Genomic DNA, 27,522 nt, shown 5'->3' on the forward strand with positions numbered 1-27,522 from the left:
TACTTACTGTTTTAGACAGTTTTACAGTTTTCTCATCTGATCCCCATAATACTGTGAGGTAGACACAGAGTATTCTTATAAAACCCATTATACAGATTAAAAAACAAAAATAAGGGGGCAGCTAGGTAGCTCAGTGGATTGAGAGCCAGGCCTAGAGACGGGAGGTCCTAGGTTCAAATCTGGCCTCAGCCACTTCCTAGCTGTGTGACCCTGGGCAAGTCACTTGACCCCCATTGCCTACCCTTACCACTCTTCTGCCTTGGAGCCAATACACAGTATTGACTCCAAGACGGAAGGTAAGGGTTTAAAAAAAAAAAAATATAGGAAAGTCATTAAAGTCAAATCAGGATTCACATGTATACCTTCTGACTCAAAATCTAGTGATTTTTAAAAAAAAGGTATCAAAACTATGTCTTCTCTCTAAATAGCACCTTATGATTGCAGAGGACAAGAACAAACAGGAGAACAATTATTTGTAGGAAAGCTTTCTCATATACACAAAAATGCAAGTGTGCTCTTTCATCACGTCTCTATTGTCTGAATTCATTTTGCAAAATGAGATCAATTCCATGGATACACTGCATATGCTCACACATTAATAATGGGACCCCCTTAGTAGAGTTGGGAATAGGGAGATAAAAGACTGGGGATATTTGGAAAGCTGCACAGTAACTTTTAAGGGCCTCTTGAAGAGTGACTTCATCACTTTAAAGTTGTGTGAATTCATGACTGGTGCAAACACAGTCAAATATTTCATAGGTAGATGGAAGAATTTCCAAGAGGACAAATATCATAACAAAGAGTATTTTGAAAAACTTTACAATGCCAAGGAATGGTCCATGGCTAAGAACTGTTTTATCACTTTGGTTACATGGGAAAAATTTATATAATGGTATGTATTGTTTCTTCTTCAAGTATCATACCATCAATAGTCTAGTTCAAGGACTGACATCAATTCACATTTCAGATGCTTCTCATTTGCAAAGAATTCTGAAAGATAATTCTCAGCTCTGAGCCCATTTCCTTATCTATCAAACAAAGAGTTGAAGTAGAGAGGATCTGAGACACCTTCCAGTTCTACATTATGATTCTGTGGTTAGCTGGAATAGACCATCAATACATGGGTTTTTACAGATGGGAAGACTGAGGCTAACTTGCCTATTACACAAGCTAATAATAATAAATACCTCAGGATCTGAACCCAGAAGTCATGACTCACTTTTAAACTCCCCTTACCACTTATCAAATAATCTAACCACCTAAATCACCCCAAAACCTAAATGCTACAAATCTAAAGATAAAGAAGCCAAGAGAATTAAATGAAAAAGGTAAAAAGGGAATGAAAGACACAAAAGGGCTAATTCAAATCCATTATAATTCCTCCACAGAGATTACATTAAATTATGTAATGTTCTTTGTTATTAGATTACATTCTTTTCACTTAACTAATTATAGGCAAACTGGACTTGGACTTTTTAACCTCCTAGACTTATGGACTAGAAAGTGTTTGTTTCAACTAAATTGCATCAAAAGAAATTCAACCACAGATCCTAAGGAGTTCATTAAGAGGTTTAAATTAGCTGCCCTTTCTGATGATCCTCACTTTAGCTCTTCTTTTGTGCAAACCATGAAGAACTAATTCTGCCATTAAATCTGTAAATAAAGTCTAGATCAGCATCGGAGGGATAAAGAGCAGGGTAATGCTTATGAGGAAATGCACAGAAAAGATAGACTCAATCATTCACAGACCTCTAGCTCGCCAGGGATCAAGATTGAAAACAGTACCAAGATACTTCTGGAACAGACTCTTGTAAAGACCAATCACTAGTCTTACCTCCTGCTCAGAGAGGCCATCAATGATTTCAGATATCTCATGCTCACTTCGAGCAATGGTGGCAGAAAGACCAGCTCCTCTCTGTCCAACCCTTGACACAAGACAAGTTCAGGCAGATTAGAAAATCTTTACATTTTAAAACACATTCAATTAACTTCTTAAAGAGTATTTTAAGAAATTAATAATTTGTTAAAACAAAAATGAACACGAAAAACTTTAAAATGAATACGCTAGGTAACATGAGGCTATCACCATGTAAATGAGTAACTATTTAAAAGCTGATCCAAAGATTTAAAGGCCATGTGCTCAACAAGTGCACATATGGGAGAACCTTCTGGAAAAGTATTCTTAGTGTCAGTTGTTGGGTTTTTTACAGCTGCTGATTCCATCTAAACTTCAGACAGGAGCCACTGGTCTGCCTTACAGCCAAGAGTAGTATTGCAGGCTGAGAAATATGCCAAATGTATAAAAAAAAATTTTTTTTAACCCTTCAATATAGAAACTAAAGTAGAATGAAAAGGGTTCGCATAATTCTGGCTTGCAAGAAACAAAGAAAACTAAAGAATTTAAATTCTTTTTTGTAAATATCTACTTTGTAAAAGGAAAAATAAACCAAAAATTAGATGACCAAAAACAAAGAATTTCTTAAAACTGGACAGCTTGTAAAGAATCAGTATCATCATAAACCTCTTCAGAAGCATTGTTTTAGTAATCCTAATGTCAAAAGTTAGATGAGCTCATACTTATTCACTGACATTCCCAAAGCAGATGACATGTAAGAACGAGGTAACCATTTTAAATTATTATCTCTACTCAGATTTGGCCACAAGTTAAATAAATAATTGAGAAAATTTTACAAAAATAACAAGTGGATAACAATTATTTGATTCTAAATATAGTAAACCTTAACTTATAGTAAATTTATAGTAAATACTTAAATTTCTTTAAATCAATAGTTAAAGAAAATCTACCATATTGTATAGTGACAGTCAAATTTTTAACTGAAAAACTAGTATAACCATTCATTACTACCTCTGAAATCTCTCTTGTTGTTCCCTTTGCTTTCGAATTTCTGGAAATTGTTTTTCATAGTATTCTCTGGTTTTACTCTCCTTAGCTTTCCTCCGAGGATTATTCTCTATTCTGTCCACTTTTTTCTCCCATGCCTCCATGAGCTGATCATAACGCTGGCAGATTTTTTGTTCCTATAAAATATGGAAAGGAGAAATGAATTATGGACAAAATATAACTGAAAGACTTTGAATAACATTACCCTAAGGGAGCAATAAAATGTTACTTTGTTAAAAGAAGTTATTCTTTAAAAAATGGAATTTGATCAGGGGCAGCTAGGTGGCTCAGTGGGCTGAGAGGCAAATCAAGAAAGGGCTGTCCTGTTTTCAAAACTGACCTTAGAAACTTCTTAGCTATGTTACCCTGGGCAAGTCACTTAACCCCCATTGCCTAGCCCTTGCCACAATTCTTCCTATTGATTCTAAGATGAAAGATAGGGGTTTAACAGAAAGGGAGAAGAAAAAGAGAATTTGATCAATATGCAAGTCATTAATGGTAACATCATTGTTCTGAAAGGTCAAAGTATATGGCAGTTTCTTTGTCTAACTTAATTAGGTAAAAGTAGTCACAGCATATTATCATTCCTCTGTGAGTTTTACACTTTTAGTTTGTCTACACCATAGGTTAGACTATTTGACAACACAATAGACTATTCCTAAGAGCAGGTTAGTAACAGGAAAAAAGCTTTTAAAACTTAAATACATCTCACCACCACAAACTAGAGTCAGTTGAGCCATTCCAAATTTCTCCTTCTCTATAACTTGGCCTGCATTTAAGTCTTTGGCAATAGCTAATAACAGAGGGTGACTAAGTCATACTCAGTTGAAACCGTATAATTAAAAAAAAAATAGGGACTCATTATTAAAGTCCTTTGAAAGAAATTGGGCTTTTAAAAGCATTTAAACAAAGTTCATTTTCAAATTTCATTCAGGTAAACCACCTAAGCAAGCTATACCTAGGGGGGGAAAAAAGATGAGAAAGAAATAACTTTTCAGAATCTAAACATTAGAAATAGGACCTGTAAAAATAAGGACAATGAAGGCAATGGGTTCACTGACTTGACAAAGGTAACTAAGCAGTGAAAGTTGTGCTAAAATTAGAACTTGGAGGCTTTCCTGACTTCCTCATTGAGAGCTCCTCATAGAGTATAACTTTCTATTAATTTTATTCTATAATAAATACTTGTATTAACATCTATTCTATTAGTAATACATATTAAGAGAGGAAATTTTTTGAAGTTAATTCTTTTTCAAATAATTATAAGGCTTGATAAAATACAAAAAAACATTGCAAACAAAATTATCTAAAGTCTTCTACTAAGCAATTCCTAGACTCTGTTTTTGTAAGGTACCACATTCAGAACCTTCAAAATAAAGCTACAAATTCATTTTGGTTTAAAGAATGTCATAGATTTTATTTTGATATCTTAAAGTGTAAACAGACAAACTACTATTTGCCTAGGAAATATCATTGTGGCAAATGCTATAAAGTGAAAAAAAAAAGATAAAATTTGTTGACTTTATTTTTAAAATGAATTAGGCTAATAAAAATTAAGGTATAGGAAGCAGCTCAGTGGATTGAGAGTCAGGCCTAGAGATGGGAGGTCCTAGGTTCAAATCTGGCCTCAGAAACTTCCCAGCTGTGTGACCCTGGGCAAGTCACTTGACCCCCATTGCCTAGCCCTTACCACTCTTCTTGGAGCCCAATACACAGTATTGACTCCAAGACGGAAGGTAAGGGTTAAAAAAAAAAATTAAGGTATAATTCTGCTATGAAACTATACTTTTTGCCATTTTCAAATTGAAATATAGTTCTATCACATTACTAGGTTTTCAATGAAGAAAGGGAAATCTAAGCAAAGTTAATCCATTAAATTAAAAGTAAGGGAGACAAAGTGTAGCCCACCCCACTTAACCTTCATAAATATTTTTAAAACCACTTACCAATAGTTTTATTCTGGCTGGGGAAAAAGAACATACAAATAGCGGACCAATCTAAGAATGACACACAAAAATCTGTAAACTACACCCCCACAACGTTGGTGGCAGCTTCGATTACATTTAAGTCAACATTCTCATCGGCCCAACTCTCCACACAGTTGTTCTTCCTGGCAATAATGTGGAGCATAGTGTCTGCCTATGCAAACAAACAAAAAGGTTTGAACGAATCTCATAGACATTAAGTCAATAAGGATATGCCCTCACCCTTTGCTTTCTTGCATGATTTCTTCTTTTAAAAAATAAGATGAGTTTTTTCCTCATCACCTGGTTTCTAGAAGAGAAAATATCATTTATGAAAGTGAGAAAACAATACAAGTCAATAACTGATTTACTCTCTTCACCAAACAATTTAATGACATGGGAAATCAAGTCAAGAGGACTTGAGAACAATTTTCATAACAAAATTATCTCAAAATTATTTTTCTACCAATTTCTGAAAAACTGGCAAATTTGATAATTATTCTCTTCCAAATAGATTGAGCTCACAGAAATAAAGTCAATTATTCCTGCCCAGTTAAATACAGAAATATCAAGCTTTCAAATTAAAAATGGTATCACCTCCTCTCTTTCATCTTGCCATAAGCAGAATCTTTGTCTGCTCCAAACCAGGAGGGGCCTTAGGAAAAACTATCCCCTCTTGACCCAATTATTCAGGAAAGGCCGAGATGAATAAATTAACTGCTTTCCTTCCATAAGAAGGACACGATTCATTTTAGATAGCTTGCAATGGTCTGAAAAGTAACACAGTTCATTTCCAGCAACTAATTAGAAATAAGAGAAAGAACTGAGCAGGAGGCCTATATGAAGTTTTCCTCCATTTTCATCTGAATTGATCTTTGTAGCATGATTTGTGAATCAAAGTTTTGTGAATTCCCCAAACAGAAGCAGCAAAGAGTAAATGAATACAAAAATAGATCCCCAAGCAAAACAAAAATGACTTTTAGATTACCCATGTCACTGTTTCATTGCAATAGCATAAATAAGAGTGGATTCTAAGTAGCCAAGAAGTACAGTGAATTATCGTAGCACCCTTATCAATTCTATATAAACTTATTACCATAGGAAAACAATAATTATGTATATTATACTAGTACAAGTTGAATAACTATGTGTATAACATACATTTAACTGTATGCAGGTCAAATATTTCACATACATTCAATTCCATCTAATTTTAGTCTTCTGAAATAATCAGAAATGCAAATCCATCATTATTTGTAGGTATTATTTGAAAAGGCAGTTTATTAAGAATTCAAATAGATCATAAAACTCTGTCAAAAAGACAAGTACTGAAGGCACCAGAGAATACAAATGAAATAGAAGATAGTACTGCCCCTCAGGAACTATACAAGAGGGAAACATAATGCACAAAGTAATCAAAATGAGGGAGTTATAAACAAAGCCACCTAGATTTTTATCTGATACTTCTTTTGTATGTGACATGGATTTATTAAATGTTAAATTTCTGCATTTTATTATAAGTCAGGGTAGTCTCCTCCAATCTAATACTATAATAGTATCCCACAACAGAAGTCCGTGAGAATGTGTAACTATTTTATTGAGAATCTCATATTTAATGAGGTGTATCTCAGACCAAATTTCAGAGGGGCAATTGTTATTCATACATATTCTTTGCCAAATGCTCTTTGCCACCAGTTCTTGAATGAGCTCTTGCTCATGAGTGCAACGGGATTTTCTGTTTCACTTGTACTCTCATCAAGAAAAGAAAAAATTAACATCAATGTGCCATTGGCATCAATTATTTAGTAAACAATCATGTATCTTCTCATTATGGTAAGTCAAACATTCAATAAAGTATATGAAAACAATATATTGGAACTGATTCTCATTTTTTTTTTGGTAACTAACTAGCAAATAATTCACCAGAAAGTATCATAAAATAACAAATTAAAAAAGAAAAAGAAAAAAAGAAAAATCCCTAATGACCTACAACTCACTGCAATTATGTTACGCAAGTCGTTTTCATTTCAGTTAAGCTCTAAGCCCCCAAACTGATATTCATCCAGGCCTCATCCTACAATAACCAAGGATAAGGACTCTGGGGGAGCAATCTCCTCCCCTTGTGAGGAGAATCAGCGCTTCCAAGGCACGAGGCACCAGGACATTAAATGGCAGAAGGGTCTACAAATACCGTAGCTGGCAAGAGTCATGGAAGGGATTTCCCTAGAATAGGATTGTGAATAATGATAAAATGATCCGTGGCACTTCTACTTTGCAATGGCAGATGTGGCTTGGTGGGGGACGGTGTCATCACTAGTCTTAAATGAAAAAGCTTCATTATCTTACTTCATCATGCGCCTTGCAGGTGCTCCACTGAAAAAAAGACAAAACAGGAGGCAAAAAATTCAAGCCTCAAGGTAAGCCATTTCAAGGTTCAGTATCCTCTCTCTACTAGCGATTATAAAACCAGCCAGGTTATGTCATAGTCTATGTCACTTTTGGTCTTGGGGAACTCAAAGCTGCTCGCCCAACCCCCAAGAAATCAAAGGGAGCTAACACATCATAAGATGAGAGCAAGGCCCAAGTCTCAAAGGCCTCTATGAGCTTATCTTAGCAAGCAGTGACCAACAGAGAAAAGCCTCACTGACAAGAGCCACGTGTTTATGGGAGGCCTCTAAAGGATGGGAATCCATGACCAAGAAATACTTACGTCTTGATGTTTTCATGGTACACCTTGGTATCAGATGGTTGGTTGTAAAGTGGCTGTAAAATTAAAAAGAAAGGAAATCACCAAAAGATTGCCCTTGCTGTCTATGGTGAATGGAATAGAATGTATTCCATGAAATTAGGGGATATTTGCGCTTAAAAATCTAAAATTATATCCACACGTGCCCACAGAAAGCCATCTCTTTAGCCTTAGTTTTCCCCTTTTTAGTGAAAATGCTCTTTAAAAGTCCAGAAATTGAGCTCATACCTGATGGCTAAAAAAAATATTCTCCAGGGGCATTTAAAATTTCAATAAAAATTTAAGGAGGCCATTAATATCATTATTGATTCTTTCCTTCCCTAACATAATAACCCCAAATGCACTGGAAATACTCTTACTGTCCTACCAAACAGGACAAATGAGTAGCAATGGGTTACTCATACAAAGATATTCACAGGTCAAAGCATCTACAGAGTAATTTAAAAAATGATCATAAACTGACACCTGTCAGTCTTCTTACTTATAACAAAGTACTGCTTCATGGATAGTAGACCATCTTTGAAGTTAGTCTGATATAAGGTCAAGTCCAATCACTAACATTGATTAGCTGTGTGATCTGGCCAGATCATTTATTTTTTGGTACCTAGGAAACATTCTAAGACTACGAATTACAAAAAAGTGCCAAATTACACTGGTGGAAGATGTTTTCACACCAGGTGTTCTTCCCACTGATGAAATTAAAAGTCTGGACTGATCCATTAAGCATCCATCCAGGTTTGGCTAAAATGATTTGGCTGAGTGGGCATAAAGGTGATATGACTCTTGTTTACCAAAGAGTAAGTTGGAAGAATACAAGCCAACACACTATAAAGGAGCAAAGTCAATGGTCCAGACAATGGCTGCAGAGTCTCTCATCTAAGACCATCAATCTCTGCAGGCATTTGGAGAAGCTGATTGACAGAAGGCTGGAATCAGGGGAGGAATGTTTTTGGTTTTTTCCTAGTAGCTGAGAACAAGTATCTATGAAGGTATGGAACAGTTAATAGAAGTATTCCCCACAGACCCAACCAACTCCTATCCAGACCAAGTTCTATGTGGTTTTGTTATTTCTTTTAAATTTTGTTAAAAGCACAGGTTTTCTGGGAAAATGGGGATTGGGATAATTACATTCAAAAATGTATGTGATATAAGAACAAAAGGTATCAATTTTCCTTAAAAAGATGGGGGAAAAGAGTGAGTCACAAAAGGTAGACAGAATAAGGAGCACACAGAAAAGATACAGGAAAAAAGGCAACAGCTCACTTACCAGTTCAACTTTGGGGCCAAGACCTTCAAAAATTTTATGAGCTTCTTCTGCTTTTTTCTAAAAGTGATAAAGATATTGTTGTATTGAATAATTATAAGAGCAAAACAACCGCATACTAAGAAGCATAATTGAAATGCCTAATCTAGAAAATCCTAATTTAAATCCTAATATACTTCCCTTCTATTATGGGAGGAGGCTTAATCTCATCTAGATTTATGTCATATCTACTTTCAAAAACTACAATTAAATAATAGGTTTTATCACTAGCATAACTATAAAGCTTAGACAATTTTAATGCACTTTGTTTTTACATGGCATCCATTTTCAAATATATCCTATCCCTCTTTGCTATCTCCAATGAGCTTTCCCACTGTAAAAGATTTTTTTTTAAGGGAGAAATAGCTCAGGAAAACCAATACATGGCCTATTTTGGATAGTATAAGCATTTCATATCTCTTCTATAACTAAAGTTCCTGTCCTCTGAAGTGTCATGGTCATTTGAAATCCACAAAGGGCAGTTTCAAGGACTTGGGGTGGTTGTTCTCTGAGTTTCCATCACTGTCAGCCCTAAGCATGTTGTCATTCTATTGTAGCTCACTATCTCTAACCATGTGGTTCTTCCTATTTCTCTGAATCTCCCATTTGTCATTTCTTACAGCACAGTAACATTCAAATAATTCACGAAGCACAACTTCTTTAGAATTTACGAAATGAATGACACTTTTATTTCTAGTTCTTCACTACCACAAAAAAGACTGTAATGCATATGTTGGCATATATGGGACCTTTCAGTCTTTGGCCGTGTGTGTGTGTGTGTGTGTGTGTGTGTGTGTGTGTGTGTGTGAGAGAGTGTGAGTGTGAGTGTGTGAGTGTGTGAGTGTGAGTGAGAGTGAGAGAGAGATGGATGGATACATACATACATACACACATACACACACATGTGTACACATGAAGATATTTAGATATAGGTATATAAATATATAAATATAGATCCACCTAGCAATGGTATCTCTAGGTCAAAGGAGGCAGATATTTTAGATTCTTTCTTAGAATAATTCCAAATTATTTTCTAGTATGATTACATCAATTTGCAATACAACCAACAGGGTATGTACCTGTCTTCCCACAACTCCTCCAATATTAACTGTTTCATTCTTCTATGAAGTTTACCAATTTGCAGGATATAATATTGAAGCTATGTCGACTTGCATTGCTACAATTAGTTCTTTGGGAAAAACTTTCATGTTGTTAATCACTTATCCATTACAGAATAGCTTTTAAGCTAATATAGTTGTGTTAGTTCTCTTAATATCTTAGGTCACAGACTATTAAAGATATTTAATCCAAAATTTTTCTTAATCAAGTTTTCCTTTTTATCAAGAGTTGTGATGATTTTTTGCCCAAGAAAAGTTTTCCAATTTTATGTAACTGAAATTATCTATTTTATCTTTGGGAACCTTTTCTATTCCTTATTTGCTTAAGAATTTTCTCCATAAGTATAGTAATGGAAAATGCCTCTGTCCATTTTATCCCAAATATCCATTATTTAACAAGATCATTAATATTTAACTCAAGTAATTATTTGAAACTTAATTGTAGCACATGTTATTAGATGCTAGTTCAAATCTATTATTTTGCCAAATTGCTTTCTATTTTTCCCAATACTTATCATTAAATAGGAAATCTTTCCTCAAGAAGTTTTGATCTCAGATTTCTTGAGGTCAAAAAAGTTTGTTTCTGATTCATATTTATCTAATCTATTCCTCTGATATATATTCTGTTTTGTACAGCATCATAGTTTTAGTGATCACTTACATAACTTGAGGTCTGGAAAGAACATTTCTTTGTTTACTACTATTATTTTTTCAAACACCCCCAGAGATTAGACATCTTTTTGACTTTCCAAATGAATTTCTTTAACTTTGTCTAGGTCTATAATAAAGTGGTATATAAAGTAAACTCTAGGACATTCTACAGTTATATTATTATATCTATGACTTAGGTAGAATTACTATTTTACAACATAATGCCATAGCTCAAACTTGAGTAATGATTATCCTTCCAATTATTTAATTATTGATTATTTTGAGACTATTTTGTAATCATATTTTTGTACTTTGATACAATTATTACTTTTTGAAATTTTAAGTAATTTCATTTCCCCTTAATTTTCTTTTTTCAAAATTTGCAACAATAGAAAGGTTGCTTATTTTTTCAATTTTATTTTGAACAGTGTTATTTTAATGAAGCCAATGGCCTCAATTAATGTCTTTGCTGATTCTCTGACATTTTCTAGATATATGTGTATCAACTACAGATAGGGGGAGAGAGGACATTCTAATTCCTACCCTCCAGGTATATTTAGAACACCTAAAAGCATTGAGAATTGTTAAAAGCAAATAAAAATTAAGCAAACAGCAAAAATTCCTATAAAAAGTATGTTAACATTTAAAATTTTCTCCAACTAAAATTAATTAACTGTAAACTCATTTTTAAAAAGTAATTAGAAGGGGCATCAAGGTGGCACTGGATAGAATGCCAGGAAAACTGAAGAAACTAGAGAAGGTGAGCCTGTAATAGAGAAGACCTTGGTTATTCCCTTCTTTGGAGGGATCTGACCAGGTGCTATGTGAAAAAGGATTAGACTTATACTAGTGTGGCTACAGCGGAACGAACAAAAAATAGCAGATAAAACTTGGAGAGAAGGAATTTAGAGTTAAACCAGTGTAAGGTGGTGTATGTTGCAGGAGGTCTCTAAAGGCAAAGGCTGGATGATAACTGTCAGGTTCATTCTAGTAGAAATTCTTATTTGGGCACCAGTGGAACTTGACAGTCTCTAAGGTCCCTTCCAGCTAGATGTTTGGTGACTCAAGTTGAAAACTGTTTTCTAAACCTTACCTTAGCCAACAAGATTGCACACAGTCAAACACGGAATTAGATTAGCAACTTGTATTCTATCCTTCATGGAGCTATTCTTTTTAATCATTTGGTAATAGAAACTGGTAAACAAAATGAGGAGAGTAAATGGCATATATATTTGTAAATAAAAAGGAAAATCAGAAGCCAGTAAAAATATATTTATAAAATCGCTATCCATCTGCTATGTGGAAGTTACTGTGTAGGATCTAGAACAAAGGGCTGTAAGCATAAGAATGCTATACTATGGATGGCATTATAAGTAGATTAATTGCTAGTTAATAGAACAAATTCCTAATAAATTTAGGAAAAATTAAAGTCAAAGTTTCCCACAGTGCTTTAAATAATGAGACAAGAGAGTATAATACATATTTATAGTTCCTTCTACCACTTGAGGGTCAATCATTTGCAAAGAGTCCCACCTCCAAAAATTAAACAAGCAAGGCATTTGAGGAAATTGCTCTGCTAAATTCCAATACTGATTTTCCAACAAGTATTATTCTGAAACTTGAGAACCAATGAGTATTTCTGGAGTCCACAGCTGTTTGAAGTAATTGCAGGTCATGGGACTGTTTTTAGTATTACCCTGGTAAAATGGTATGTTTGGAGAGCAAATGAAACCTAGTCTGAACTTTAAATCATACTCAAGCAAAATGTTCTCCCAGAACAACTAGATTCTAAAATGTTCAGCCTTTGTCTTCCTATCATCCAACTGGGTCGAAGAAAAGTCTTCTCACACAACTCCTTATGTGTATATCCATCTAAGAAGGTCAAGCTGCACACACTTAAGGTACATAAAATGGGAAATAAATAACATTTATATTACTGGCCTCATACAAGGTTAATGCAAAAATAAAATGAAATAATGTAAAGTGTTTCATAAACCTCAAATTCTACAGCTCTTTTCTGTGCTTAACTCATTTTTTCCTTGAATTTCATTTTCATTCTATTTTTGTCTGTATCCCCAGAACGCAACACAGTTAAGGGGGCTTAATAAACATTCTTAAATATAACAAATGTGTCTGACATAGACTTCACTGCTTTAGAATGAATTCTAAGAAAGTAGAGTTCCTCTGCATCTATATATCCCCAGAATTGAGCAAAATGACTTGGTAAATAAACAATGAAGAACTATGAAAAGTCAGTACTATAATCATTAACAAAAATAATAATTTAAGTCCTCCAGACCAAATTTGCTATCAAACCCAATTTGTCATCAAATTGGTACAGGTAAAATAAGAGAAACTGAGGAAGAAAACATTCTTTTTATTTCTAGGCTTTAGCCCTAAAATTCTTTCCTTTTTTGTGAGGTGTCTAGATACTTAAAATTGAGCAAAAGAAGTTTTTGTTTTGTTTTACTTGTTTGTTTGTTTGCTTTTTTAAATCCTTACCTTCACTTTTGGAATCAATATTGTGTTCTGGTTCCAAGGCAGAAGAGTAGTAAAGGCTAAGAAATGGGAGTCAAGTGACTTGCCCAGGGTCACACAGCTGGGAAGTGTCTGAGGTCACATTTGAACCTAGGACCTCTCATCTCTAGGCCTGGCTCTCAATCCACTGAGCTACCCAGCTGCCCCCACAAAAGAAGTTTTTAAGGTAATTGAGGGTGTCTGCATGGCAAATGTCTTGGTATATGAGTAGGTTATCAAGTATATAATTTTGCAATAATTACTAATGAAGATGTGAACATCTTCACTATCAGAGAACCTAATATTAATTATAGATTTCACATGATGTCATTTTCCATCTTTTGGGATTTTAAGAGTAGCTGGATATAAATTAATGTTAAAGCCTGAGAGGATAATCTGTCAATAAGGATTTTTTCCTTTGGGCATACAATTCAGAATGGCAAAAGAAATTTCTCTATCTACCAAACGGGAATACCACACTATTAAAATTAAATATAAAAAAAAACTTCCTCTAAATCTTTTTATCTGAACTTCACGAGTTTCATGCTGTCATTGCCAATTAAACATCAGATGAATTTACATCTAAATTCATGCTTGATTCACATCTGTCAAGGTGAGTTCATAATATGGCATAAAATACTTAAAAGGAAAAGGGTAGCTTTTCCTGACACCAACTCTCTAATGTCCAGAGTGCTTATAATTTTTATATTCATCTTGTGTGCAAATGATTTTATTAAAAGTTAGGTTACAAACCTACCAAGAAGCTGTATACTAATAAAAATTCACATCAGTGTTCCATTTAATCAGCATTATATTAATTATATATGAGTTATTGAAGGAAGCACGGTCAAAGCAAAGGATCATAGTTGAACTCATGTTGAATTAGTTCTAACTTACTATTCTAATTTGTTTCAAGGCAAGTCTAATTCTCTTCAATTCCTAAGCTGGCTGGCTAATTAGACTTGACCTTTAACTTCGTTGTATAATGAGCACATATTTTAATGGCTATACTTTCCCTAACAAGAAGTCAACTGAATAATCCCAGTTTTTATATTATATCTTATGATCATCACCAGTTAACAATTCTTTTTTTCTTTATGACTTAAAGCATTAAAAGCTGTTGGCTTAAGATTTAGTATCTAAGGAATGCAGTTAATTTTAAGTGTAATGCAATAAAATTATAAATTTTACATGTAGAAATTCTAAACAAAGCCACAATCTTGTTGACATAAATATTATAAATGTTAAAAGCTGACAATACATGTATAATGCAGTGGAATTGCTTGTCAGTTCTGGGAGGAGAAAAGATAAAGGGAAGGGAGGGAACATGAATTATGTAACCTTGGAAAAATACTTAAAAATTTTAAAAACTGACAAATGTGGAGAAAAGGTTAAAGATGTATGAATTCACATGTAACATATCTGTGTATATACAAATGACTACCCATCTCTACACTAATTTTTGTAGCCAATAGTACTTTTATGATATTTTTATATAAAAAAAAAAGGCAAGACCAAAATACTAATCGTATTTTAACTGTAATCTGTTTCAAACATGTGGGAATTTTTAGTTCAAAGAAAAAAAAGAAATCCAGAAGTTATTTCATGAAGCAATAAAAGCCAAAACTGCATTGAAAGCCAATGATGTCTCTTGTGAGTCCCAAGCGATAGTTTTAAAGTTTAAAGTTTACAGACAATTTCCACCAGTGACACTGCAGCTCATTAGTAATGAATGCTATTAGTGTCCCTAAGAGTTTAAACATCTATAGAAGGAGATATCACTTTGATTTGTCCTGGCAGAGAAGGAACATTCCATGGTAAAAATTCATAATTAGATGAATTTCACCCTAGCCTACCAAATAAAATTTTTTTATTTTTAAAAAACCCTTACCTTCCATTGTGTATTGGTTCTAAGACAGAAGAGCAGTAAGGACTAGGCAGTGATGGTTAAGTGACTTGCCCAGGGTCACACACCTAGGAAGGGTCTGAGGCCAGATTTGAACCAAGAACCTCCCTCAGGATGGGCCTGGCTCCCCATACTGAGCCTCCCAGCTGCCCTGAAGATAAATGTTAATTTCTGGAAATATGAACTGTAACTATGAATCAGACCTATTTCTGTGTAAATGCATGGCTATTAGACAAGTTTCAATGAGTCAGGTCAAAAGAAAAGAATTTTGTTCAAGTCGATGAAAGTTCAAGAATCCTAAGAGATTTACAAATCTAACATTTTAAATGTTGTGTTTACTGTCAATTACACTCAAAACTACAAAGGAGTGAGTTCTACTATAATGCTAAAGAATAAATTCAATAGCAAATTCCCAGCGAACATAAGCTTACCCTATTTTCATCATAAATAATTTGGACAATACTGCGGTGTTTCTGCTCCACGGGAGGAGGGGACACAGGCTTCTCTGGCTCTGGAGGTTTAGCAGCTTCTTCTTCAAGTTGTTGCTAAGGAACAGAAAAAAAAAAAGCAATCAAGCATCTACAGTATATTACTCCAACTAATAATTAGTCACTAGAGGGAAAAAAAAAAAGAGTACCAAGCAATGCTGGCTATTTCTATTTTATAATCATTTTTTAAAAATTAAATGGACAGAATTACAATAAGAACCATTATTTCCTAGGTTAATAGCCAAAAAAATCCCCAAAAGACAATAAGATGGGAACCACTGAGCACAGAAGATGTTAATACATATCAATTCAAGTAAAAATCACCCTAGTTTTTTTAATTCAAATTTTAAAATCATATTTTAAAAAAAGTAAAACAAGGAGTTTGGTTATTCTTGAGAAAATTAGATTGTAAACACTCCAAAAAAACTACTTAAATAAAAATTTAAAAATACAAAAGGCAAATAAAAATCCTGCTTCTGTAATGAAGGCAAAAAAAATTTTAATGATACATTAGAAACAGAATAATGGATAAATTTTACAAGAACCATCATTTGTTTTAATCATATATTCCAGTTGTACTCAATGATAAAAATGGCAAACATTTAATACCATTAAATATGCATAATAAATAACACAAAAACGAAACAACTGGGAAATGATAGGACAAAAACTAAATAAATAACTGACATTTATATAGTCCCTTTGGGTCTTCAAATACATTACCTTATCTGAATAGTATAAAAAAGAAAAGGCTAGAAGCAGCCACTAAGTGAAGATTGCAAATACAAGCCTGCTGAATTTATGGATATACAAGCAGGTATGTTTGAGGACCTTAAATCTACATATTTATTACATCTCACAATCATCCACATTATTTTCTCATGCCAAATTTTATTCATCTCCAAAACTGGGAAGATTTCATGGAGGAGACTTGTTCCACTAATTATTAAGAAATTATACAGAACTTTGTGACATCAGTAAATATTTCATTTCTCAAATCTCCCTATTATGATGTAATGTGTTTTTATGCAAACCTATACAAAAAGGTTTGCTTTCTCTGTGTTTCTATGTCAAGTGCAGGCCTCTTAATCTTTCTTTCTGAATAGTCTTGAATTCCTGTTGCCCTGGCAACATATCTTTACTTATCTTCCCCAGAGATTGACAGAATGCTAGGCAAAGAGTAGAAGCTCAATAAATGTGGATGACTGGTGAGGAAAAATTGGAGATGTTTCAAAGGAAGCCAATAAAACTGATTTACTATCTATCAAACCAAAAGATTAAATGGGGAAAAGAAAAATGAGTTAAAATTATTGAGTCTATGATAAAGCCTAAATGTATGTGAAAATATGAGGACAAATAATGAAGTGTTTTTACAAATTAAAAATTATAATGATTAGAAATTAGGAAAAAAAGGAGATGTACAAAAATTGAAGTAAGCAAACTCATATAGTGTTATTAGTCATTATTAAGATGTACTTCTGGAATATGTCCGCTAAATCTTATTTGTTTACTATTTTTTTAAAAGACCCTTACTTTCCATCTTAGAATCAATACTGGGTACTGGTTCTAAGGCAGAAGAGTGATAAGGGCTAGATAATGGGGGTGAAGTGACTTGCCCAGGGTCACACAGCTAGGAAGTATCTGAAGGCAGATTTGAACCCAGGATCTCCCAACTCTGGGCCTGACTCTCAATCCACTGAGCCACCCAACTGCCCCTTGCTAAATCTTATTTAAAAGGAAACAATATATTAAGATATTTCTAGAAATTCAAAAGTTGACCAGGCATTTGTTAAAATTGCAAAGTGGGTCAACTGCCTGTATATTAAAATAATCTTACACATTTATTATTAGTAACATAATTAAAATTTAATTACCATTGATATTCAATTCAGCATGAAGCCAGCATAGGTTAGTAGACAGAGAGACAGACTTGGCATCTAAAAGATTAAGTCTTGTCTCTGAAATATCACATTTGGTCCTGAACCCATGACTTGATTTCTCACTGCTTCCTGGCAACTCTAAAACTGCAGAGGGGAGTGGAGGTGCAGACATGTCCCTACCCAGATCTTCCCCTGCCAATGAGGTCATAGGTCCAAGATGACTCCACTCACATTCAATCTACACCTTCTTTATTAGAAGGTTCAAGAGTTAGTAAGTGAAACAACTCCTGCCCTCTAAAACCCTCCAATTTAATCTGGGCACAGGTAGAGCAGGATATGATGAACAATGAAGAAACCACACAACATGCAGGGGAGAGGTCACAGGAAGCTCCAGAGGAATATGAACCAGGTTCTAGAGCAAAACAGAATTTCTAAGATAGCTAGAGGAAGCAAAAACAAATTTTTAAAGGAGTACATATATTCTGTACAGAAAATGTAAATCAATCCATTTGGCTAAAGATTTACTTGTGCCTAGAAGATGAGTAAATCTAGACAAACAGAAGGGCCCAACCACAGAGGAGCTTAAATGTTGGGCCAAGCCTGAGCTTTATTCTCTAGGCAATGGGGAGCTGGCTAAGTTTATGTATGACCACAATGTAAATGGGCCTGTGCTTTGGCAGATTAATTTAGCAGCAGTCCATGTTAGGGGTGGAAAAAGCAGAGGAATAAAGAAGCAGTAAAGAGGCCCATGAGAGAGCAAACAAAGGAATTGGTGTGGGGGACATCAGTGGTAACACAAACATGAAACGTTTACTTACTTGTTTCTTTTTCAGTTTTAGAATCTGTTGTTCTACCTTTGCAATTTCTCGATCTACCCGATCCATGCTTTGTATTAACTCTTCCTTTGAAAGCTTTGAAGGTGAGGCATTCTGGTCATCTCCACAGGCCTGGCCAGAAAGAGGAGAAGATGGGGCTTCATGTTTGCTTCCAAAAGTTGGATCCTGGAGAAGAGAACCAATAGTACCAATTATGAAAACAAGGTTCTCTCAAATGAACTAGCCAAAATTTGAAAAAAGAGAAAACACCACAAACTTACAGCTTATGGAGATTCTGCTATTCTGTGCAATAAAGACTTGCCTGATTTAACAATTCAAGAGATAAAAAGATCTTAAGATCTTAAGACCAAATTATTCATTTCCTCAATAACAATCTAAATGTCAAGTAAATCTGAATGAGAGCAACTTTTCTTATAATATTAATGACCTCTGGGATAATTCTTTTCAAAAAATTTTCTTCATATCTTTTGTCTTTACATTACCTTCATTTTCCAATATATCCCTTCCTTTCCCCCTTCCAAGAGAGCCAATCCCTTTAACAATTAATTTAAAAAGGAAAAAACCAGTTTAGGAGAACTAATGAGCACATCAATCCAATCTAACACTACATTTGGTGTATGATACCCATGGTCCTCCAACTCTATGGAAAAGGGGGGAGGGCCTCTTATTTGGGGTCAATCTTTCACTTTCAATTTTTATTATTGTTTTCTAATAGCACAAGTTTAGTCACTGTTTTCCTGGGTCTGCTCCTAGCTCACATTAATGATAGCCACACTTCTCTATATTCTTCATATTTATCATGTTTTACAAATGTGGAAAAATTCCATTACATCCAATATTTAAGAACACTGTGGAAAACACACTTTTCAAACTCTAAAGATTAAAATTGAACTATTATGGAATTCAAGCTATGTTCCAACTAAATAAAATATAAACAACTATAAACATTTTTAAAGCACATAGGGGGAGCAGCTAGGAAGCTCGGTGGATTGGGTTCAAATCTGACCTCAGTCACTTGCTAGCTGTGTGACCCTGGGCAAGTCACTTAAGTCCCATTGCCTAGTCCTTACCACTACTCTCCCTTGGAACCAATACACAGTATTGATTGTAAGACAGAAGATAAGGGTTTAAGAAAATGCAGATAAAAAAATATAACAAAAGTCCTCTTGAAAACTCATGTTAAAGGATAATTGTAATCAGGGATAGGTAATTAGTAGCTATGATATACAGATGTTTTATATATCATTTGATTGCAATAGAAAAGAGTGTGATGCAGAAAGCCCCAAAAGATGAAGGGAATTCTGAAATTTAAAAAATTTAAAATTTAAACAAACGGTTCTTATTATTTTTAGGTAACTTGACTACTTTAGGTTAGGCTGGGGGGGGGGGGGGGGGGGAAGGACCATTCTGTCTGGCAAAGCCCAGAAAATGTTAAATTTTCCTTTAAATACAAAACCTTCTCCATTTCCTAAATATTTGGTTATTCAAGACCTTGCTTGAAAACTTGTATCAACCACTGCAACCATTTATATTTTTGATTAACCATGAATAAAATGGTCTTTGTTTATCTACATAACGATTCTCTGTGCCAAAGTTTCCATCTTAGAGAGAACTAGATGTAAAAGACTGGATAAATCAGACTGCTAGTAAATAGATATATACTGGTTATTTAGAGTCTAAAAGTAAATCTGTCTATATTAAATTTTTCAAGAAAAAAATATCTGGTGATCAAACCATGATCAATTTTCTATTACCTACAATTAACAATTTTCCCTAGCGTAGGGCTTATCATGCTTTCAACAGAAGGAAGTTGGCTAAAGAGTATACATACATGGAAAAGCATGAAGTTTGATAAGTTGGTGTTAGCAAATATTTAAGTGTAAGAAGCTTACTGGCCTTAAACATCTGATGGAAATATAAGGAGCCAAGAGAACTGTTCATTCTTCTGCTGCCTGATGCTCAGAAATTACAAACAGAGAAGGTAAGATTCTCAGCTAAGTCCAGCTAGGTTCAGAGGCAAACATCCCCAAGGTTTCTAAAATGATTATTACGTTTGAAGTTAATGATGGCATTTACATACTGAAGTGACTTATATGGTATTACTTAAATGGGACTTCAAGTCTTTCAAATTACATTTTCTCTGTCATGCTCTGCTGTTCCCTTGTTTTCCTAGGACTCGGGGGAATTGGGGTTATTATTAAACAGGGAAAAGAGAAAAATTGTAATAATTTGAATATGAGCTCAGCCTAGGTTTTCTTTATATTATTCACAGTGAAAATTTATTAAACAATACTATAAAACCCTTGTCAGAGTTATACTTGCACTGAGGATAAATTTTCAAGTCCCTGACAAATACCTTTAGTAAAATGTTGCTCATTATCAGTCATAACTATTCTTCATTTGAAGTAATTTCCGTGGTGTCTTTTATCTGACAACATTTCCATGACTTCATTTGTGTTACTATTTATGCTCAAAAGCAATAAAATTAGAATGCAAATGGGTTTGCCTGTTTCTCCTGTAAATTTATTCTAATAAGTAAAATTGTATTGAATGAACAGCTTGACTAGGCAATATCAGCCAGTGAGGGATGGGGAAGAGTTAACAGCCAGATTATAAGGAAAAAACTAGGAAATTAATAATATTACATATATAGTAGGATTTCTGCCTACCACCTAGAGGTTGGTCACCAGCTGCAAATTTTTTTTGGTTATGCCTCGAGATCAATAAAATGAAAACAAACAGAAAATGCCCTTCATTTCTGGTCAGCTGCTTGGCAATTCTGCAGCAGAATCCAGCTGTGAAGCCATAAAAAAAAAAAAAAGCATACAATTCTCTATCTACATTGAACTAAACTGTTGGGTACTCTCAGAGGTTTATTAACCATTACTAGAGTACATGAACCACATTCACATCACTATAAAGAAAAGTAGAAGTTAGTGAGATCAAAGGGCAATATCAAGGATTTCCTCAGAAAGGTTCATATAGAATTTGGTAGATAATTTCAATGGAAACAAGAAAACACCCTTTGGTGATATTCCTGATCATTTTACTTTACAATGTTCATAATAAAACAACTATCATGATGATAATTTCAGCTTCGGCCTTAAGAGCTGTAGCAGAAAAAAAGAGGGAGAGGAACTTTATGAAAATTTGGCAAAGTTCATTATCTTTAACCATGTCAAAGTGAGCAAGAACAACATCAAAATGTATCTTAGAAAAAATATTGGCCGGAGAGAGATACCCCGCAGAGGCTTTCGGAATGAAATCCCAATAGATCAAGTCATCACCAATGCTTCTTTCCACAGACAGGAAGGAGAACACATCTGCTGACATTTGGAAAGTGATGTGTTCTCCTTCGTGACACAAGTGGAACCACCACAGTTAGACTCTACCCCTTCACACACCTGGTGATTCATAAGTGCAAAGGCATCAAAAATAAGGGGGCAGGGGGTGCCCTAGGTGGCTTGGGAGATAGTGCCAGGCCTGGAATAAGGCAAGTCACTCAACCCCAATTGTCTAGCACTTACCATATGCTCCTTTGCCTTGGAACCAATACACTGTTAATTCTAAAACAGAAGGTAAGGTTTGCTTGTTTTTTAAAAGTCTGATTTCATTTAGTTTCCAATAAATACAATTCATCTAGGTTACATTTGGGAAACTGTGACATGCTATGTATAAAACAATGATCAAAAACTGTTCCTTGCTTCAAAAGTACTATATACCAATCTCCTCCAGAGATGCTGTAAATAAAAGACACCTTCATCTCAGAAGAATAAAAATTAGAAACACCCTAAGAGGCAAAGAAAGACACATATGTATGGGCTGTAAGGAGGCTGCAGCATGTGGCTGATGATCACTTGTGCCCAAGAAATACAGTCATTCTCGTGATGATGAAATATGGAACCAGAAAAGAAGGTAGCCTAGAGGCAAGTTTGCTATAGAGGCACAAAGGCTTTTGCCCCTTTTGGCACTAGAGCCTTAAAGAGTGACAAGGCCCATAAAGGAGCAAGAGGTTAACACCTGAAGAAGATCAAAGATCTGACTGGACATATTAATGCAAACCATTACAAAACAGTTATTTGAACTGAAGGATAATTTTTTAGGCAGTACTTATCAAACTGGAAGAGTTCTGAGTACAGACTTAGATCTATTGTCCCAAAAATCAACCTTGCAAAGTTCAGAGGAATTTAAACCAAGCTGGACTCGAGGGTGAAGAATCTTTGGTCATGCCAATACTAAAATAGGAGTTGTGATCTAAAATCTTGGAAGGATTATTCACACGATTCTGAACCCAAACAAATGTTAAAGTATTGAGGCAAAATTATTACAACAGCATGCCTTATTTTTAAAAAGCTAAAATTTAATTATTAAAAAGAAACAAACAGCTATGTTGGTTATAGAAATGAGTTTATAAATGGGTCATTTATAATTAACCTATTTCTAACATGGGATGAAGGTGGTCTTTTCAATGAAACCTAGCATTCAAATTGAACCATACCAAAAAAAAAAAAAAATAGTACATCTAAGATCGCTCACTGATATTTTACTAGAAAATGTTCTATACATTACACCACTTTAAAAGTCAATTTCAAAGAGAGGCCCAAAATATTTACTTTACTTTTTCTTTATCAAGTAAATCATAGGTTTTGCATTTGGAATATGTCTATGCTATATGGAATATAGCTATATGCTATAGCTATACTTTCATTGTAACAAAATTAACCTGTACTAACTCACTCAGGTAGTAACAAAAGAATAAAATAAAGTTAAGAAAACAGGACAAAATCCTATTTATTCATTCAGTATCATTTAAGAGAATTATACATTTTATCACTTTAATTTCTTGAAATTTACTCAAAACTTACTCCCTCCTCAAGAGTCAAAATAATACTTGAAAATGATTTAAAGTGCAAGTGATTGTGTTGTGCTTACTTTATTCAGTTCCTTTACCAAAATTGGTATCTGTTCTAGATGAAAATAAAAGATCAAAATTTAAAACAAATCACTAGAAATAAAAGAAACAAGAAAGACAGTTCTGTATTCTAGTAATAATAAGAGATGTTTATGTCTCTGCAGCACTTTCCAGTGTCCAGAACACTTTCCTTAAAATAATCTCATGGGGAATACACATCATTACTGACTTTTTACAAATGAAAGTCCTTAAGCTGAAAGATCTGGCAGAGACAGAATCTGAACCTCAGGTTTATGACTCTCGATCTCACATGACTAGACAGGTGATCTAATTAAAGCTTTCCATTTCAGAAGAAAACAAGGTCAAGACTCTTGCCCCAAGCTATTCTATCCCCTAAAAGAATGAAACATTTTGACTCTGCATTATTCAACTCTTCAGGTCTAAAGAGGTCAATATAAATAATATGGGAAACAAAGAAACAAGGTCAGTCCCTCGATGGGCATGGTATTTTTGCCAGGATTCCCTTGAATGAGTATGGTGGATCAGAAATAAGGTGAGGTGAAGTCAGCTTATCAAAAACATAAGACTTTCAGCAGTCAAATAGAAGTTAGTCACTTTCTGGAAAGATGAATCAAGAAAATTTCCTTATATGTTTAAAATGCTTCAGCAATTAAAAAATTAAGTCTACATTATCCAAAATGGGAAAGACTTTTTTTTTTTAATTCACAAATTTCACTTCCTGAAGTGAAGCCTATTTCACGGGCCATAACACAAGTTTTCCCCACTGTTCCTTAGGCCCAAGAACATTTGAAATGGTTTTGAGGAAAAATTCAAACTGGAATAGAGAATCACTATATCCTAGAACACTGTTTTACACCTTTGCACTACTGGGCACACCACATCTTCCCAGCAAGCATACCCACTTGTTCATCCATCATCAAAATCCTACCTGTCCTTCTAACTCCAGCTCCAATAACCACTTCCTTTGATGTCCTTCAAACAACCCCACTTCAGGGGTATCTTCCTCCTCTAAAATACACCTTCACTTTCTATATTACTGATTTGGCATGAGCAAGTCTATTTATAAAATTCGATAAATACTTCACCAAAATGGATGAGATGGAGTTTATATCCTTAACAATAATACCATCTAGTTGAAAAAGATGGGCACAATATTAAATAATATATTGAGATAAATATCATAAGATTTTCAAAGTATTTCAGTTCTTTTAACTCAGATTTTTCTTACACTATGTCTTTATTCTTCTGAATGGCTACACTTTTGCCTCTCCTCCCTGATTTTCTCTACAATGCACACAGAAATATCTTCAGCCACTGGCTCACTCACACTGAAAGAAACCATTGGGCCTCCATACCTTCCTCCTTCTGATTGGCCAATTTCTCCTAGAATCTTCATTTAAAGGATTCCTGGGCCACCCATGTCTTTACAGCCTCCCAAGCTACCCTCTTCCCTTTCCTCACAACTTTCTTTGGATGCTTCTTCCTCCCTCGTTTTCAGTCTCCTTTCATCGATGGCCCTTCTCTAAGAAAATAAGTTTCTCCATTTCAGGGATTGCCTTTTGGTGTGACTTTATTAGCATTCCCAGTCCATAGCATGATATCTGGCCCAAAATAAATACTTAATAAAGGCTCATGAATTTGACCTAAGAGGAAGGGTGCAGATAAATATCTTCTCTCTCCAACTATAAAGGAAGCTCCTAGAGAGAAGGCTCGCATTTTATATTCCTCCATAAAAGTCACAGAACATGCAGGTAATAAAATATGTTAATTCTCCTTTGACATTCTTTGGCAAGAATTCAGAATAAGGTAGAAAAACAGAAACATCTACTATAGTACTGTTACTAATTACTAATTTCAATAGTACACTGTCAAAAATAATAGAAAGTTGATTTAGAGTTCATATATATTCTCCATGTGAGTAGAAAAAACTAAATTCTATTGTTCACAACTCTTGCAATAAGCTCTTCCATCAAAATATTTTCAATTAAATAATCTCTCTTAACATTGGGCTAATTGTTGTTCAGACACTTACTAGCTAAGAACCTGGGCAAGTCACTTAACCCTATTTGCCTCATCTATTAAAAAAATGAGCTAGAGAAGGAAATGGCAAAGCCACTCCAGGTTCTTTGCCAAGAAAACCCCAAACGGAGTCAAGAGTCAAAATATGACTGAAATTACTAAACAACAGACTTCTGTAATATAGAAAGCTATTTATACACTGACCAGAAATTGTCAAAAATTGTTTTTTTCTTTTAACTCTAGTTAAGATGGAATTTTTTTAAAGAGTTGACAATACTAGTAACATTTCTTTAATTTCCAAATTTTCATGAACAATTCTCTTTTAGTGGGAGGAAGAGAGGGAAAGAGCATGAATCATGTAACCATGGAAAAATATTCTAAATTAATTCATTAAATAAACAATTAAAAAACCATTTCTCTTTTAGCCATTAAAATGAGACTCTATTAGATGACAACATATACTTTGTTTATAAGTCATGAAAATTTCTGATAAGATTTTATTTTTCATATAATGTTTATCTGTTCGTGGACTAACATTTTAAAGCCTGGCCTGAATCTACTTTTCCTCTTTAGAAAATGAGTTTCCACATAGTTAAACAAACAAACCTCCAGCTCCTCAAACTAAGAGACCAAATATTTATTTACCTTCTTAACCTCTGTAGATGCCCGCAGCCCCTCTGGCAGTGTGTGTACTAAAGGCAAGACAGCAGCACTGACCCGCTGAAAATGTGTGTCAGAAACCTGGTCCAGCCGAGGTCGCTTAGCTTCCAGGGAATCATGGTCCACCTGGGAAGGACCTGGATGAAATTGTTCATATCCAGTTCTCCTTTCTTGAGGCCTAAAATACCCAAAAGAAAACAAATAATTAAAGTTTCTAAAAATGTACAAGTTGTCCCCATAACAACTCCACCTAGTCTTGGAATAAACATTGCCCTGATTTTCAAAAGGAAATTCAAAGGAGAAGTTACAATTTCTCTAAGCGACAATGAAGGAAAAGAAACATGTAAATGGTATACTCTGTAACTTTGGATCCTACTACATTGGTGGATTTTTTTTCTTTAATTTTTGAAGTTATATTTGGGGTGGGGGAGGGATGACAATATTCACTGGTACAGGGGATTTCTGTTGTGGAAATTCCCTCTACCATGCAATTCTAACAACTCTACTATGATCCTCAGTTTGGAGCCATGAGAGAGGTTAGGTGACTTGCCAAGGGTCAAAAGGAAACCAGAAGCAGAGCTTAAATTCAAATTGAGATCATTTTGCTTCCAAGGCCAACCCTTGTGTGTGTGCTTTCACTAGCCTGTCTATTTGAGCTTTGCAGAGCTCAGCATGCTAGTACAGACAGACTGAAGAAGTGGGTGATTCAAAGAATCAATGACATTTAACTTTCAAATGTAGCATATGACTCAATGACAAGAGAGTAAAATAACATTTTTTTTTTCAGTTCCCAAGCTTTTTCAACTGAGGCTGGGGGGAAAAGCTGTAAGGACTAAGACTGCAGCCCACGTAGAGGCAGTAGGATGGCACAGTACTGGGCATAGTATCAAGACTCATCTTCCTGAGTGTGAATACAGCCTCAGAAACCAACCAGCTGTGTGACCCATGGCAAGTCACTTAACCCTATTTGACTTAGTCTCATCTATAAAATGAACTGCAGAAGGAAATGGCAAACCACTCCACGAGGTCAGACGTGACTGAAAAATAATTGAACAGCAGTAATCCAGAAGGAAAGGGAGAAGAGTGGACGGTGACAATAGATGATGATCAAAAGACTAGATAAAATACACACAAGCAATCTAGTGTGGCCACTGGTCACTATGTGTGTGTGCACATATCCCTGTGGGTCTGAGGATGCCTGGGCCAGTGTACATGTGTCTGCCAATAGGGTGTGTGTGTGTGTGTGTGTGTGTGTGTGTGTGTGTGTGTGTGTGTGTGTGTGTGTGTGTGTGTGTGTGTTGGAACAGTAGAGAAACCATTTGCACTCAAAAATGAAAGAGAAAGCCTGATATCTAACGGAGTACTAACCTAGTCAGACACCAGATAGATGACTGCCAGAAGAAAGTTGGATCAGGATGTGGTCATAAAGAATATAGCAAAACTGATGCCAGCCAGAACGTATTATTTTTTAAGTTTTCTTTAATTCGTACTTTTGTAACTCTGTTCTGTATTTCCATTTATATTTTGCTAAGAAGTTTGACAGCAGATTTTAAAAAATAAACAAAAAACATCATGTGTATAAAAAGAGATGGCTAGTGG

The 27,522-nt window shown here is 34.7% G+C and overlaps 1 protein-coding gene across 21 annotated transcripts in view; it reads right to left on the reverse strand.

The window, feature by feature from the left end:
- The window catches only part of NCOR1 (nuclear receptor corepressor 1), a 179,951-nt gene that overhangs the window by 106,205 nt on the left and 46,224 nt on the right, over window positions 1-27,522 (reverse strand). For 16 of the 21 annotated variants that reach the window (XM_056819665.1, XM_056819676.1, XM_056819681.1 and 13 more), the window contains exons 4-12: window positions 25,909-26,101; window positions 18,294-18,476; window positions 15,539-15,652; window positions 8,880-8,936; window positions 7,577-7,629; window positions 7,213-7,239; window positions 5,110-5,176; window positions 2,867-3,039; window positions 1,835-1,925 (exon numbers count right to left, since the gene is read on the reverse strand). In XM_056819665.1, coding sequence (XP_056675643.1) covers window positions 1,835-1,925; window positions 2,867-3,039; window positions 5,110-5,176; window positions 7,213-7,239; window positions 7,577-7,629; window positions 8,880-8,936; window positions 15,539-15,652; window positions 18,294-18,476; window positions 25,909-26,101 — 958 coding nt within the window. The other 5 variants (XM_056819669.1, XM_056819678.1, XM_056819677.1 and 2 more) reach the window with 2 other exon arrangements.

Source organism: Monodelphis domestica, chromosome 2 (assembly GCF_027887165.1).
Source record: "Monodelphis domestica isolate mMonDom1 chromosome 2, mMonDom1.pri, whole genome shotgun sequence".
Taxonomy (NCBI): domain Eukaryota; kingdom Metazoa; phylum Chordata; class Mammalia; order Didelphimorphia; family Didelphidae; genus Monodelphis; species Monodelphis domestica.